At 38.1% G+C, this 17,717-nt stretch overlaps 1 protein-coding gene across 2 annotated transcripts in view; it reads left to right on the plus strand.

Annotated features, from left to right (window-relative positions):
- Window positions 1-17,717, plus strand: part of VCL (vinculin) — a 106,677-nt gene that overhangs the window by 33,688 nt on the left and 55,272 nt on the right. For both annotated transcript variants that reach the window (XM_037055960.1, XM_037055959.1), the window contains exon 2: window positions 9,752-9,822. In XM_037055960.1, coding sequence (XP_036911855.1) covers window positions 9,752-9,822 — 71 coding nt within the window. The remainder of the gene's footprint in view (window positions 1-9,751; window positions 9,823-17,717) is intronic.

A 17,717-nucleotide genomic window follows, 5' to 3' on the forward strand; every position in this document is an offset into this window, starting at 1 on the left:
CAAGGACTGAGTCCCACTTATTTTTGTATCCCCATCACACACAGTGTTGTACACAGTGCCTACCACATAGAAAGTACTCAGTAAGTGCTTAAGTGAATGAGTGAGTTGAAAATGAGGATAGGTTAAGAGCCCTAGTTTTTCTGGATATATGCCTTTTTAAACACTTGACTTTGCTGTATCATCTGTGAATGAAAGGTACCAGTGAAGGAGTAGATAAATCACAAGTCCATTATCCCTGTAGGAAAACTCAAAAGTGTTGCTGATGGTGGGTCACATAGATTATTCTTGTATATCTTAATCATGGTACAGGACACAGCTGTGTATCAGAATAACTGTTTAGTGTAGTGGATTGATTGGCTTAATACTTAATGCCATAAGAAACATTGATTTGAGGCAAACTAAGTATAGGCAGATAGATAGATGTACATTCCCTTGGCTGGTCACAATCATTTGGTCACTGTAGCTTTAAGTTAGTCTTACATTTTCATTATTTGTATCTTCTCATCCAGTAAGAACTTCTGTTAATTACTCTCTCCTTGCTACCTTTTTAATATAATGCTCTCTAGTTACCACTTACGTCGTACAACTTGGTAACGTTCGTAAGTCCTCCCTGCTATGTTTTGTCTTCCTACTTTCTTACAGTTAGCCTAGCTAAGGGAGTCATCTACATTAACATACTTTTTAGTTTGGGTAGTGACTTTTACAGAGCCAGGCTTTTTTTGCTGGAAAGAAACCAACTCTCTCTACATTACTGAATCAAATAGATTGTGATGAAAAGAGTAATAATAACAACAGCAGAAGACAAAGGGGCCCTCACAAAGAATTTTGAACTAAAGTCACATATTGAACAAAAGATATTTAAATTAGCTACTGAACAAAGTAAGGGCTCTTCAAAGGAAACAGGGCTTCCAGCCAAGCCCCTAAAATGCCCCCAGGCCTCTTACTTACTCACTACCATTATTTTAGCTTACTAAGGATGCTTTATTTCTTATCTCATTCTCTTCCCACCACCTAGTGGACACATAATTGGCACTTGCTGTCCGTTTATTGAATTGAATGGAATCAGGCCTCAAAAAGTTAGAGGCAGTTTTCTGAAGAAGAAAATAAAAGAGAAATCACTTTAGCAGTGAATAGAACCAACAAATCTGAGTTTCAGCAATGGAATATAGTTTAGAAAAAATAAGATGTATTTAAAAGTTAGATTATTTCGAAAGGGTTGTTTTTAAATGCTGACGTGGAAAACCTGCTCTGAATTAAACTATAAGTAAGATCTGTATGTCACTTTTTTCTGTGTGTGTGTGTGTGTGTGTGTTTAAATATGTTAACACATAGGTTTTTTTTTGTCCCAGAGGAAATAAGATTTATTTCAAGGTTAAAAAAGTCAAGCATCCACTTCAGTCTAACCCCACAATCATGAAACATATAGATAAAATATGCAGGAAGTGAGATCTTTAAAAATTTTTATAAAAGACTCATTTATTTTGAGAGAGAGGGGAAGGGGGGGAGGTAGAGAGGGAGAGAAAGATCAATGAGTGAGAGAGAGATTGATCAGTTGCCTCCCTCATGCCCCTAACTGGGGAGTTGGCCTGCAACCCAGGCATGTGCCCTGACCAGGAATCGAACTGGCAACCCTTTGGTTAGCAGCCTGGACTCACTGTGCTCAATCCACTCAGCTACGCCCGCCAGGGCGGTTCCTGTCCTTTAACAAAGAACATCTTGTGAATTAATCCCTTTCTTAATTGTTCTTCTTTTTTTATTTGGAAAAGATGGGAGCTATACAAACCATTTCTATTCTGGTGTTGCGGGGAGAGAGGAGGAAAGTGCATTTCCTGTGATCTGGCTGATCGCTTGAAAATGTGAAGCTTTGTCTTGGCTCTCCTAGATAGGCTTTGCCAGTTGTTCATAAGAAGGAGATGATTTCTGGTCCTGCATATTTTTAGAAACTGGCTTCTTTGAAAGTTCTTGACTTGATACTTTAGTGATTGAACACTGATTTGGAAAGATCTAGAACAGAGGATGATAACCTTTGAATAAATGGGCAGGTTAAGTTATTGAATCCTCTCTGCCCTCACTTGGTGTACAGCTTCTCATAGGCTGACTTTCCTTTCTAGCCTCGAGTCCCCTGCTGAAGTCACACCAGCCTGTCTTTCATGTCAAGTCAGTCACATGCTCAAACACACCCAAGCCTTTGCCTGTGTCTCTTTTTCTGCTTGGACTGTCCGATATCTCTCTTCTCTACCTGGCAACATTCACCACTCCAGGCCCAGCTCCCTTTTTAAAATTTATTGTTATTTTTATTTTTTGGTGAAGATACCACATAGCAAAAGCAAAAAGGAAGGTTAATCTAGCAGCTGTGTGAAGGGTGCTTTGGAGAAAGAGGAATCTGGAGGCAGGAAGATCAGCTTTCGGAGACCAAGTCCCAGAGACTTGAGCTGTCTAATAAGGTAGCCTCTAGCCACAAGTGGCAATTAAAATTAAAAGTAATTGAGAGAAGCCAATCTGAAAAGGCTAGATACTGTATGATTTCAATATATATATATATATATATATATATATATATATNGTAATTGAGAGAAGCCAATCTGAAAAGGCTAGATACTGTATGATTTCAATATATATATATATATATATATATATGATATTCTGGAAAAGGCAAAACTATGAGACAGTAAAAATAGCACTGGTTGCCAGGGGTTTGGGGGCAGGGAGGGATGAACAGGCAAAGCACAGGAATTTTAGGGCAATTCTCTGCATGGATACATGTCATTATACAAGTATATTTGTCAAACCCATAGAATATACAACACCAAGAGTGAACTGTAATGTAAACTATGAACTTTGCTGATTATGACGTGTCAATGGTAGGTTCATCAGTTGTGACGTCTACCACCCCAGTGGGGGATGTTTCTAATGGGGCGGGCTATTGATGTGTGGGGGCAGGAGGTGTATGGGAAATCTCTGTACCTTCCCCTCAATTTTGCTGTGAACCTAAAACTGTAAGGAAAAAAGTTTTAATTAAGAATTTTAAATTAATTAAAATTAAATAAAAATAATAGTTTGGTTCCACAGTTGCACTAGCCACATTTCAGGTACTCAATAGCCACGTGTGGCTAGTGGCTACTGTACTGGGTAGCACAGTTTAAGAAGAACATTTCCATTATAGCAGAAAGTTCTGTTGGATAGCATGGCCAAAAATGAACTCCCCAAGTGAAAATGGCAGTCATTCTACATTGTCGTGTTTTCTATGTTGTGCCTTAAAAACCGGACCACTCATTGTACTTGACCTGATTCTAGACTGAGCATATTGAAGATCAGAGCATTTTTGGTTAGTGACACTGTAAGTATGAATGCAGTTTAGAGTAGTAAATCAGGTTTGGTGCCCATCACTTGAATACTTAAAAATAGCTTGTAGATAGGTAGCCCTTAAATATGTCTCTAATATCTATTTCTCTTTCCCTACCTGTTTTCCCCTTACAAGAGAGACATAAAGTAATTCAATAAAATTCATTCTTTAATAATTATCTCTGCCCGTGTCAGAATATTTGTTTTAATGGTTTTGCCTGGTGTACTTACTGATTGTTTTATCTTTTCATGATAAATCTTTGCCATGTATCAGTCTTCTAGCACTGCTGCTTTTGAAAAAGGTATTTTTTCTGTCCCTCAGTCTATTCTGTGACCCCTCCCCTAATCAGTCCAAGAGCAAGTCCTGTTAATTCTGTCTGCTTCCAAAAGAAGTCAGTCTCCATTTCCATCTGCATGACTTGTTCTAAGACACTGTCAGCCCTACCCTGGATGACTGCAATGGCCTCCTAACTGGATACCCTGTTTACCCTCGCCTGTGAAAATCACTTCATATAACAGGCACAATGATCATTTAAAAACAAAATCAGATCATGTCAATCTCTTGTTTAGCACCCCTGCTTCCTATTGAACTTAGAAAGATTCCAAACAACTTAACCTGGCCTAAAAGCCTCTTTGTGATCTGGCCTTTTCCTGCTCACCCAGCCTAGTCACCATACCTTCCTCCTCAGTGAGATTCAGCCTCTCTGGCCTGTTTGAACACACCCAAACTTTCCTGCCTTAGCACTCATGCTGCCACGCCCACCCTGCCCCCACGCTTCTCTCTCTGGATTGTTCTTTTCAGGCTCTTGCATGAGTGATTCCTTCTCAGCTTCTAAGTCACTTCCTCAGAGAAGCCTTCTTTGCCTGTTCTTTTTAAGCTAGGCTCCTTCCACTGTACTCTTTTTTTAAAAAAAAATTTATTTAGATATTTTAAGAGAGAGAGGAAGGGAGGGGGAAATAGAGGGGGAGAAACATCGGTGTGTGAGAGATACATCAATCACTTGCCATTCACACACCTCCAACTGGGGACCTGGTCCAAAACCCAGGCATGTGCCTTGATCGGAAATTGAACCAGCAACCTTTAGATTCTCAGGGTGGTGGTCAATTCACTGAGCCACGCCAGCCAGGGCATCTGCTCTACTTTTTATAGGATCATCCTTACCATTGTCTGGAATGATCGTGTATATTTATTTATTTACTTGCGCACTCTCTGTCTATTTCTACCAGAATATAGGTTCTACAATGGCAGAAAACTTGTATTTGTTCCGTGTACTATCCTAGTACCTACAACAGTGGCTGGAGTATGTTTAATAAAACTTGATAAGTGAATACTTCCTCAAGAAGCCATAAGAGGAATTCCACCCCTCCTCTCTTCTCAGTGTGTATGTGTGTGTCTGTTGACAGGGGAGACCTGGTTCTTCTTGCTGACACATGTAAAGAATTACAGATCAGCAAATCTAGTAGTGTGCAGTCTGTTTATAGTGATCTGTTCCCATGGAAGAAGGTGGGACTAGCTAGAGTGGGGGGTAAAAGGCAAAGTTTCAGGGCAAAGCAGGGCGGCAAAAGTAAGAGTGGCTGAAGACCAGGTGGCAAGCCCTCGGGTGGCCTGAGGCCGGGTGGCCAGAGAGCCAAGAGCATCCCAGGCCCTGGAGAGAGAGCAAGTCCTTTGTTCTGAGGACTTATATGGTTGGTGGGATAGGAGGAAAAAGTTATGTATTGATTAATGAGTAAATGTGATGCCAGCTTTCCTCGGAGGGCGCTTGACTACCTAAACTTAGGTATGTGTGAGGGTTGGTTAACCCGAATACTTACCTTGTTCCAGACTCCGTTTGTTCATCTTGTTGTAAAACAAATATATGACAGGAGGCAGTTAATTAAAATTGGAGCACTTTCCAAAGTTATTTATGGGCTCTTTCTGTAAGCATTAGGGACTCCCTTGTAAAACAGATAGTCACCAGAGGTAGACAATAACCAAACTTGTATTATGGGCTTCTTCTTTGGGCACCGTGGGCCGTCTCCTGCATTCTAGGCCCTGGGATGAAAGCTCAGTTTCAGGGCTTTCTTTCTCAGATAGTGGAAACGCTACATAGAATTTTAAGGACTTCCCTTCTTTCTTGCTAACATAGTGTTTCTCGTGATGTTGAAACACCTGGCAATATTATCAGACCAGGCTTAGGACTACTGAGTTGGTGTGTGAGACATACCTCCTTCCTCCTTCCTTCTTTGGTTTACTATTTATTTTACCTAAGTGATAAAGGCATTTCCTGGCAACCAGGTTGCTAGATGCTGGCCAGTAACAGCAATGTGGTCTCAGAGTTTTTCCTATGATATCTTCTTCCTCATGTCAAAAATGAAAGGACACTCCATGTATCTGAATGTGACTAACATTTAGGTCCTTTATACTAGTATGAACTAGTGACTTTGTTGCTGAACATCATTTTTTTTTTTATTTCATGAAATCAAGTCCCACAGCTTTTTGAATGGTTGATTTTAGTCTGGGAATACAGTGAACAATACATCTGGAAATATTCTGTCATGTTTTGATCTGAAAAACTCTGCAGCACAAGCTGCTGACTTAAAAGGCTTTTATTATGATACAGACAGTCTATTGTCTACAAAAGCACTGGCTGTTACTCAGTGGTATATGTGTGTTGCTCTTTCTGAGCTATTAACTTGAATGAACAAACTTGTATTCATTAACTTATGCATGACTTGTAATCCCTGAGAGTACTTTGTTGTGTTTCTTCAACTATTTTACTGTGCATTTATGGATTTTTCTTAATTACTTTTTTCTTTAAATTCAGTAAAAATTTGAATCGGATACATAGTAGGATTGAGATACTTTCCATTCTGAGTTTAGAAAATTTCAGATTTCTGCGTTAAAAATAAGTTTATATATATGGTTTCATTCTCTTAGGTAGCTTTGTTTTGGTAGAATTGGTGAATTTCACCACTTACTATTTAAAGTTTACTTCTTCTATAATATTTTAGAAGATGTCATATAGTGAAAGAAAAATTGACATCAAAGCCCTGCATAGGAATAATTTGGAAAAAAGTGAGTATGTGCAACATTTGTGGTATAATAAAAACACGTGCACATACACAAAATCTGGTAAGCGTGGCTTTTAATATTTCAATATTTTTAAATTTTTGGCCATTACCATGTAGAAGATTTCTATAAAATAACAGATAATTACTAAAATTATTAGGTAAAGAAATAGTTGTACCTTAGAAACCCAGTGACATTTTAGTATTAGTATTTTAATTAAAAAATTCTACATTCACATTTAAAAAAATTAGAAAATAGAAAATATAGATACAAATTCACTTGAAATTTTCCCAAGAATTAATAAAACCACTGTTAACATATTGTTTTATATTCTTTTACTGTTTTGCCTTATACATATGGAATTTGGTTTGTTTTAATCATAGTATATTTATTTTATTTTTCCTTTTAATAAAATAGAATGTCATAAATTTTCCCATAGGCTGAATCTTTTTTAAAATGTATTTTATTGATTATGCTATTACAGTTGTCCCATTTCCCCCATTCACTCCCGTCTACCCTGCACACCCCCTCCCACCCACATTCCCCCCCTTTAGTTCGTGTCCATGGGTCATACATATAAGTTCCTTGGCTTCTACATTTCCCATGCTATTCTTAACCTCCCCCTGTCTATTTTCCACCTACAATTTATGCTTCTTATTTTCTGTACCTCTTCCCTCTCTCCCCCTCCAAATCCCCCACTGATAACCTTCCATGTGACCTCCATTTCTGTGATTCTGTTCCTGTTCTAGTTGTTTGCTTAGTTTGTTTTCATTTTTGTTTTAGGTTCAGTTTTTAATGACTGTGAGTTTGCTGTCATTTGACTGTTCATATTTTTTATCTTCTTTTTCTTAGATAAGTCTCTTTAACATTTCAGATAATAAGGGCTTGGTGTCGATGAACTTGACCTTATCTGGGAAGCACTTTATCCGTCCTTCCATTCTAAATGAAAGCTTTGCTGGGTAGAGCAATCTTGGATGTAGGTTCTTGACTTTCATGACTTGGGATACTTCTTTCCAGCCCCTTCTTACCTGCAAGGTCTCTTTGGAGAAATCAGCTGACAGTCTGATGGGAACTCCTTTGTAGGTGACTGTCTCCTTTTCTCTTGCTGCTTGTAAGATTCTTTCTTTATCTTTAATCTTAGGTCATGTAATTATGATGTTCCTTGGGTCCACCTTCTTTGGGACTCTCTGAGCTTCCTGGACTTCCTGGAAGTCTGTTTCCTTTGCCAGATTGGGGAAGTTCTTCTTCATTGTGTTTTCAAATAAGTTTTCCATTTCTTGCTCTTCTTCTTCTGGTACCCCTATGATTCGGATGTTGGAATGTGTAAAGATGTCCTGGAGGTTCCTAAGCCTCTCCTCATTTTTGAATTTTTGTTTTTTCATTCTGTTCTGGTTGAATGTTTCTTCTGTCTGGTCCACACTGTTTTCTTCCCATAACTATTGGTCCCCTCTACATATTCCTTCATTTCACTTAGTGTAGCCTTCATTTTTTAATCTAATTTGTGACCATATTCAACCAATTCTGTGAGCATCTTGATTACCAGTGTTTTGAACTGTGCATCTGATAGGCTAGCTACCTGTTTGTCACTTAGTTGTATTTTTTTCTGGAGTTTTGATCTGTTGTTTCATTTGGGCCATTTTTTTGGTCTTGTTCCACCTGTTACATAGTAAGGGGTGGAGCCTTAGGTGTTCACCAGGGAGGGGCAACCCAGGTCCCTGTGTTGTGACACTGTATGTGGGGAGGGGTCAGAGAGGGAACAATGGTGCATGTTCTGTTCTCTGCCAGTTTTCAGTCACTTTCCCCACTACCCACAATCAAATTGGGCCCTTCTGGTGCTGATTCCTGGGTGGGTGGGCTTGTGTACATTCTAGGACCCTGTTGATCTCTACAATGAACTCTCTGCGAGGCTGGGAGTTTCTCCCACAGCCACTTCAAGCCCCGTAGATGTTTTCAGTCAGTGTTTTCAGGCTTTATGGAACCCTGGGTTGTGCTCCCCAGTTGTTCCTCCTGGTTTATCTGCACAGGAATGTGAGACTGCTTAGTCCACAGTCTGCCACCTTACCAGGTCCACCAGCTGCTGCCTTGCCCTCCAGCCTCAGCTTTGCCCTCCCTGGTCCTCCAGCTGTTACCTTGCCACGTGTCCTCGCCACCTAGCTTCCCACCTCTGCCCCTCCTACCGGTCTGGATGAATGCTCTTTCTTTAACTCCTTGATTGTTGGACTTCCATACAGTTCGATTTTTCTGGAAAAAAAAAGTTCTGTTTACTTTTTGTTTTAAATTGTTGTCCTTCTTTTGGTTATTTGAGGAGGCACAGTGTGTCTACCTATGTCTCCATCTTCGCCGGAAGTCGGCTGAGTCTTTGTAACCATTGTTTTAATAGCCCCATAAAAATACTCAAGTCTAAAGATATATCTTAATTCATGTAAATGTTCCTTATTATTTTAAAAATGTTTTAGCTTTCATAAACAATGTGGTAGCGAATATTTTTATGAATATTGTTAATTACCACATTTGATATTATTGCTTATAGGGTATATGCTCATAAATGAAGCTCTTAGATAGATAATGACATTTTTTATGTTTCTTAACACACAGTAACAAATAATTGTCTAAAGATACTCCAATTTATATCGCCACCAGTAGGATGTAATTACATTGTAATTACATTCTCATAAATGAAGTTCTTAGGTAATGACATTTTTTGTGCCTTAACACACAGTAATGAATGATTGTCTAAAGATATTTTAATTTATATTGCCACCAGCAGGATGTAAAAGTATTACATTGTAGCATTTAGCATTATATATTTTTTCTTTTTAAGTTGCTCTGTTAGTAGGGAAAAAATGTATTGATTACAAGTAAAGTAGTGTATTTTCATTTTTGGTTTCTAGTTTCAGATTCATAATTCCTTCACATATTTTTCCCAGTTCAGTAACACATTGTTTTCTGTATAGACATTTTAGTCTATCCAACTTGATTCATGTAGTTTTTATTCAAGTGCTTTTTTTAGAGATGTAGCAGTTTGTCAGTTAAACACACACATATCACACATATATATTCTTGATGATGAATTTTTCTTTTTTCTTACTGTTCTCAATGATGCATTCAAATTAATTACTCTGGAGAAGGATTAATACATTTGTTTAGACTTCAAGTTGTTATCCAAGTATGTAATGGAAGCATATATAGGAGAAATAGCCAGGAATATTTTTTGAATTGGAAACTTCAAGGATAGATTTACTATAAACTATATGCTTTAAATGTGTTTAAGTAAGAATTTAAAAGCCCGAGATTTAAACAAAAAAAGTTTTTAAAAAGTCAGAATTTATATCTGAATTGTGAATTTTTTTTCCTCTGTAGGTTGGAAAAGAGACTGTTCAAACCACGGAGGATCAGATTTTGAAGAGAGATATGCCACCAGCATTTATTAAGTGAGTAATTAAAATATTCTTTTGTTGCCAAGCATAATAATCCTCTTAGGAAAGAAAAGTAACTGATCCAGGAGCAACTTTTATTTATTTTTTAAATATAAGGCTGTGTTTACAATTGAAATTTTAATTTTTCACCTTTTAACACTTAGCTTTCCTACTGTTGATTTTATTCATTGGTGTTAGGCATTTTTAACATCATTATTTATAATAAAACCATGACTTTCGAGTTTTGTTTTCCAAAATGGAAAGGATTCAGAAACATTCTGATCTTTTCATGCATGAATCTGAATTATACATAAACAGTCTTGCTTGGAGATAAGGGGATAATTTCTTAAAAATTACTGTATTTCAGTAGCATTTTAAATTTGAGGTATATTTGTATATCACCTGATTCTCCTACAAATAATTTTCAAAATAGACCTTTTGGCCTATCCTGCATAAAAGTAGAGGTTGTAAGTTTTAACTAACAACTTCCCAGGGCCCTGTCTAGGTGAGTCAGTAGGTTGCAGCATGGTTCTATACACCAAAAGGTTTCATCCCAGATGACAGCACATAATTAAGTGCAGATTTGATCCCCAGTTAGGGCACATACAGGAAGCAACAAATCGAAGTTTCTCTCTCATATCGATGTTTCGCTCTCTCTCCCCGCTGGCTCCAAGATTGATAAAACATATCCCCAGTGAGGATTTAAAAAAAACTCCTAGGTTCTTTTTTTTTTTTTTTAAAGTTTTTTTTTTAAACATTTTATTTATTTATCTTTTAGAGGGGAAAGGAAGGAGAGAGGAAGGAAACATCAATGTATGGTTGCTTCTCGTGCATCCCCTGCAGGGAACTGGCCCCTGCCGGAAACTGGCCTGCAACCCAAGCATGTGCCCTGACTGGGAATCGAACCTTGATCATCTGGTTCGCAGGCCCGCGCTCAATCCACTGAGCTACACCAGCCAGGGCCCACTCCTAGGTTCTTTATTACATTTTTCTTTGATCAATGGCTTTGTTCAATATGGTAGTAAAGTCCTAAGTGAAAGGCTGATGCATAATATAATTTTTTTAAAAAGTAGAGCCTCTATAAGTCACTAAGAATGAATGACTTATAAATTGTCGTCCTTCTTTTGGTTGTTTGAGGAGGCACAGTGTGTCTACCTCATAAGTAGTCCATGCCTGTGTGGCTGGAGTGTCATCCTGTACATAAAAGTGTTGCTGGTTTGTTTCCCAGTCAGGGCACCTGCCTGGGGTGCAGGTTTGATTCCCCGTTGGGCATGCGTTGCAGGCAACCAATAATTTCTCATATCATGTTTAAGGGAAAAAAAGGATGAGATAAAAAGAGGGGTAAAGACTTTGAACAGGCATTTAAAAAGAAAGGAAATCTAAATCGCCAATAAATCTGTAAAAGGTACTCTATCTCATCATTCATCAGAGAAATGCAAATTATTCCATTGTAAGCCCCTAAATTAAGAAGTTCTGATGAGTATGTGGAGCAACAGGAGCTCTCATAAATTGCTGTTGGGAGTATAAATTGGTGCAGCCACTTTGAAATGGAAGTTTTGCAGTTCTAAAGTAGAAGATAGGAAAGTCCACTCCCAGGTGTTCCCTAGATAAATTTATGCCCATGCGCACTAAGCTCCATATACAAAAATATCGATATTGACATTGTTCTTGATGATCCTCACTGGTCTATCTACATTAGTATGGATAGAAATAATCATAGTGTATTCATAAGCTTGAACATTAATCAGTAATAAAGGAATTGTAATTTTCCACTTTAAAATGGTTAATTTTATGTTAAATGAATTCCACCTCAATTAAGAAAAAAAATAAATGAATAAAATAATTGAGGGATATGAATGAATTATTGATAGCTAATAGGTAGTTAGGTTCCATTTATTTACTTATTTATTTTTTAATTGAATTTAAATTTTTTAAAGTTTAAAAAAGTTTTAGGAAAGATTTTATTCAGACTTCTGGCCAAGATGGAGGAGTAGGTAGACACCCTGTGTCTCCTTGTACAACCAGAATAAGGACAACAAAAATTTAGAAACAAAATAACCAGAACTGATAGAAAATTGAACTGTGTGCAAGTCAGACAGCCAAGGAGCTGAAATAGACACATTCATCCAGATCAGTAAGCAGAGCAGAGTCAGGCAGCTGAGTGGAGAGGGATTGTGGCACAGGAAGCGGTGACACCAGGTGTGCAAGTCACCCCGGGTGTGCAAGATGCAGTGGGCGGACACCGGGCACAGGGTGGCAACGGGAAGACCCAACAAGGTGGCAGTTGAGAATGGGGGCACCTAGAGCAAGGAGGCTTGCTGACTGGGTGGTCTCACATTTGTTTGCAGATAACTAGGGAGCAAGACAGGCCTTGCAACCCAGGGTCCCAGTAAAGCCTCAAAACATTGATTGAAAACACCTGTGGGGGTTGAGGTCCAGGGAGAGACTCCCAGCCTCACAGGAGAGTTCACTGGAGAGACCCACAGGGTCCTAGAAGACATGCAAGCCCACCCACTGGGGAACCAGCATCAGAAAGGTCCAGTTTACTTGGGGGAAGTGCAGAAGGGACTGAGGTGCAACAGAGAGCTGAGCAAGGGCCATTGTTCCCTCTTGGGCTCTGCCCCCACATACAGCGTCAACAACGTAGGGACATGGATTGTCCCTCCCTGGTGAACACCTAAGGCTCCACCCCTACTATGTAATGGGTGTGCCAAGACAAAAAAATGGCTGAAAGGGAAGAACAGGTCAAAGCTCTAAAAATAATACAATTAAGCGACCAAGAGATAGCCAACCTATCAGATGCACACTTCAAAGCACTGGTGATCAGGATGCTCACAGAATTGGTTGAATTTGGTCACAAATTAGATGAATAAATGAAGGCTACCCTAAGTGAAATGAAGGGAAATGCACAGGGAACCAACAGTGATGGAAAGGAAACTGGGATTCAAATCAAGGGAGTGGACCAGAAGGAAGAAAGAAACAACCAAACAGAAAAGTGTGAAGAAACAAGAATTCAAAAAAAAAAAAAAAGAGGAGAGGTTTAGGAACCTCCAGCACATCTTTAAATGTTCCAACATCCAAATTATAGGGGTACCAGAAGGGGAAGAGGAATAGCCACGAGTGGAAAACTTATTTGAACAAATAATAAAAAGAACTTCCCCAGTCTGGCAAAGAAAATAGACTTCCAGGAAATCCAGGAAGCTCAGGGAGTCCCAAAGAAGTTGGACCCAAGAAGGAACACACCAAGGCACATCATAATTACATTAGCCAAGATGAAAATGAAGGAGAGAATCCTAGAAGCAACAAGAATAGAGGAGATAGTTATCTACAAAGGACTTTCCATCAGACTGTCAGCTGATTTCTCCAAAGAGACCTGACAGGCAAGAAGGGGCTGGAAAGAAGTATTCCAAGTCATGATAGGCAAGGACCCACATCCAAGACTGCTCTATCCAGCAAAGCTTTCATTTAGAATGGAAGGGCAGATAAAGTGCTTCCCAGATAGGGTCAAGTTAAAGGAGTTCATCATCACCAAGCCCTTATTTTATGAAATGTTAAAGGGACTTATCAAAGAAAAAGAAGATAAACAACATGTATAGTAAAATGTCAGCAAACTCACAATTATTAACCACCATTCCTAAAACAAAAACAAACTAAGGAAACAACTAGAACAGGAACAGAACCACAGAAATGGAGATCACATGGAGGGTTAGCAACAGGGGAGTAGGAGGAGGAGAGGGGAGGAAAAGGTACAGAGAATAGGTAGCATAGATGGTAGGTAGAAAATAGGTGGAGGGCAGGAATAGTATGGGAAATGTAGAAGCTAAATTACTTAAAACACATGGACATAAACTAAAGGGGGGTAATGTGGGTTGGAGAGGGTGTGCAGGGTAGAGGGGAATGAAGTGGGGGAAATGGGACAACTGTAATAGCATAACCAATAAAATATATTTAAAATATATTTGGTATTTATTCATTTTTGTTTTCAGAGAGAAGGGAAAGGAGAGAGGAAAAGGGGTAGAGAAACATCAGTGTCTGGTTGCCTCATGTGTGCCCCCTACTGGGGACCTGGCCTACAACACAGGCCTTTGCCTTGACTGGGAATTGAACCAGTGACCTTTTGGTTTGCAGTCGGCACTCAATCTACTGAGCCACACCAGCCAGCGAGGTTAATTTATTTAAAGTTCAGAGAAATTATAGAAATAAATTGTAGAAATAGGGATGTCCATTTGTTTGGTAAAATGATAAAGATGAATAAGGAAACAATAATCATAAAAGTCAGTGTAATGGTATCTCTGAGAAGAAAGAAGAGGGTTATACACAGGGATAAAAGCACATGAGGTCTTATAAAGTGTTCTATTTCTTGACTTAAAGTGTTGAGTTGTTTTGACTTATATAGTGTTGACTTACAATGTTGGGTGGTTGTTTTTTATAGTTATTTATTATACATATGTTTTGTGCAGTTTTCTGAAAGTATCATATATTACACTTTTAAATAAAGTGAGAAGTGTTTATTTTTATCTGCCTTATGTTCTATTATTTTCATTGAATGGATGCAAATTTGTACCCATATTGATGTCTTACTTCTAAATAACTTGAGTGGGTGTTTCTACAGAACTCTGTTTCTGTTAATTCTGTAAAATGTTCATGTGTCAAGAAAGTAAGGTACCAGAAGCATCTGTTACTTGTAGAGCCTGTTTTGTGGGAGTATTATTTTTGACTTGCTTTTATTGAACTTGGCGACCTCCAAGGTTTTTTCTAGCTCTAACGAAGGTGAGCCTACTTTATGTGCTGTTCCATCATTATGGTAATATTAAGAGGAAACCTTTGCTGTCAGTAGGCATATTTTAATTAAACTTCCATTTACCTTACATTAATCTCAGATCTCCAGCTTGCACCAGTTTGCCCCTCATCCCGTGGAACATATAGAGCATGGTGAGACAGTGTACAGGGAGTTAGAATGTCGGGTGGGTCGTTGGACTAGATGGCCCTACAGAAAGTTCTTTCAGCCTTGACATTCAAGTCTAGGAATACCATTTGATTAGTATTAATAAATGACTTTTTTTCAGTAAACTCATTTCTGCTCACTTCCAGAGATGTACCCATGAAATATGCGATGTGTTCTCATAGGCTTTCTTGGGAACTTAGAAAATTAAGGAGTCTGGCCTAGTTATGAAACATGTTCTAAAAAGTAGGTAACTTTAAAAGAAAACAAAACTTACTTGATCACCAGTGGTGGTAACTAGGACACCAACCCCTTACTCTGGTAATTGGTAGCTTAAAGAAAAGAATTAAGCATTTATCCTGCCTTTCTACGGGTTCCTCACATAATTAAAAGTAGAACTGCCATATGATCGAGCAATTCCATTTTTTGGTATTTATCCAAAAGAAATGAAATCACTATCTCAAAAAGATATGTGTACCTATTTGTTCATTACAGCATTATTTACCGTAGCCAAAACATGGACACAACCTAAGTGGTCCATCAGTGACTGAAAGGATAAAGAAGATGTGTGTGTGTATGTTTATGTGTATAATGGAGTTTTATTCAGCCATAAAAATGAAGGAAATCCTGCTATTTGCAACAGTATGGATGGACCTGGAGAACATTATGCTGAGTGAAATCAGTCAGAGAAAGACACGTAGTGTATGGTCTCACTTATTGTGGAATCTTAAAAACATACTAAACTCATAGATCAAGAAAACAGATTGGTAGTTGCCAGAGGTGTGGAGTGAGGGGTGGGTGTAATCGGTGAAGGTAATGAAAAGGTACAGACTTCCAGTTTTAAGGTACATTCTGGGGATGTAGTGTATATCATGATGAGTATAGTTAACAGTATTCTGGATTTGAAAGTTGCTAAAGGATCTTAAAAGTTCCCAGTACACTCACACAAAAAATTGTAACTGTCCTGCCTTTTCTGTATAGACTTTATTTCACTGTATAGACTTTATTTCAGCCTAAGAGCCCTAGTTGATGAGGAGAATTCTAGCCAACAAATGTAGAAAAAAATGACAGAATTAGAAAGTCATCACCATGCAACTTTTAAGAGAATCATTTATTTTTAAGGATCATTAATGGATGAAAGAGGCTTTAACCTTTATCATACCATGGGGAATACCCGGGTTTCCTTGGAGAGTCGAGAAAATATTGTGTTATGATAACTGAAAAATTTCCTGAGCAGCATTTTAAAAGCGTATGACTTAATATGTTATACTATGAAATGTTACCTGAAAAATAGCCTGGAGTACAAAAAAATATGGCTGCAGTTGCCGAACAGATTGGGGGGCATATAAATATTCTGCAGTTTAAAACATGATGATTGCCAGTGGTTTTTTTTAGAACGCAAAATGAAGCAGAAAATAACTTCAGTAGATACCCTGACTAGGAGGGGGAGGGGACAAATAGGGGAAACAGATGGGAGCAATTAGTGACATCCTTGGAACTGTTGAGTAGGACATTCTTTGGGGGTGTTTGGTTGATGTTTGGCAGTTTCTAGGGCATGATAGACTGAAGCTGCCTCTGTCATCCAGTTTCACAAGGATTTCTAAATAGCGTATGGTTTGGCAACACTAAAGAATAAAATAAGTTTTAAACATTTATTTTTAGATCATTCTCTACTCTTAGAATGTTAGAATATCTGGGCTAGAGAAAACAGAACTTGTGGTCTATAGATAAATTTATAACTAAGCAATCTGATTTATATATATAAATATATTTAGGTATTTTTTAGAGAAGGATATGACATTTGCAGAACTTTTGACATTTTCAGGATTTGGGTGTCTCAGAATCAAATCTTGTGTGACTGGCAATGAAGGGCATGTTGAGTGTTGGAGAATGGTTTAATATCGGTTAAAGATTATATAGTTGTAACTGTTGACAAAGAACTTCCAGTGCTTGAGCAATATAGAGCAAGATTTGCATTGTCACGGGATGGTTTTTTCCTCAGGGGAGCAAATGTTATCTGATCCTCGACTACACTGGCAGATAGAGTTTATGATTTACTAATTTTACCCAAGATTGCATTAATAGCCACACTGTTGCACAAAAGGTGTAGGGTTGCATGGTAATTGCAATAGAAACTGCCTCAATCTTCAGACTTCAGGAGTACTATACTATTAAAAATTGGTTAAACTCACCCTGTAAGAAAGGATTTGTTTCTTTAGAGACTGTCAATAAGAGATTCAGCTACTGTTCTCCATGTTTGCCTTTGCATCATCCTCATTCATCATCATTAGGCACCAGCAGTAATATTTCTGTGCAGTTGATTGATTAATGGGCTAGACATACTAACTGGTTAATTAAATATTTAATGATTGCTTTCCATGTGTTTAGCATGCTAAGTATTTCATGGAATGGCAGTTTTTACCAGTGTATTATGAATGATCACTGGTAAGACATTATATGTCATATATTAATAGTAATAAAGTATCAAAGCTTATGAATGCTCTACTTTTTCTTAAAAAGTATATTGAGCATATTCAATCAAGGTCACTTGTATAATAACACCCCTCTCATTTTTTATTTCTAGGTTTTTTTCTTTTAAATTTCACTGAGGTAAACTATACTCACTGGTTTTTATTCTTTCTTTATTTTTTACTTTATTATTATTATTTTAAAAAATATTTTATTTATTTATCTTTAGAGGGGAAGGGAAGGAAAGAGGGAGAGAAATATCAATGTATGGCGTAATATCAATATCACGCCTCTCCTGCCGGGAATTGGCCTGCAACCCAAGCATGTGCCCTGACTGGGAATCGAACTGCGATCCTCTGGTTTGTAGGCCCGTGCTCAATACACTGAGCTACACCAGCCAGGGCTTATTTTATTTTATTTTTTTAAAGACTTTATTTATTTATTTTTAGACACAGGAGAAGGAAAGGAGAAAAAGAGACAGACATGTGCCCTGACTGGG

This window comes from Sturnira hondurensis, unplaced genomic scaffold (assembly GCF_014824575.4).
Source record: "Sturnira hondurensis isolate 20B ecotype Veracruz unplaced genomic scaffold, ASM1482457v3 Scaffold0008761, whole genome shotgun sequence".
Lineage (NCBI taxonomy): Eukaryota > Metazoa > Chordata > Mammalia > Chiroptera > Phyllostomidae > Sturnira > Sturnira hondurensis.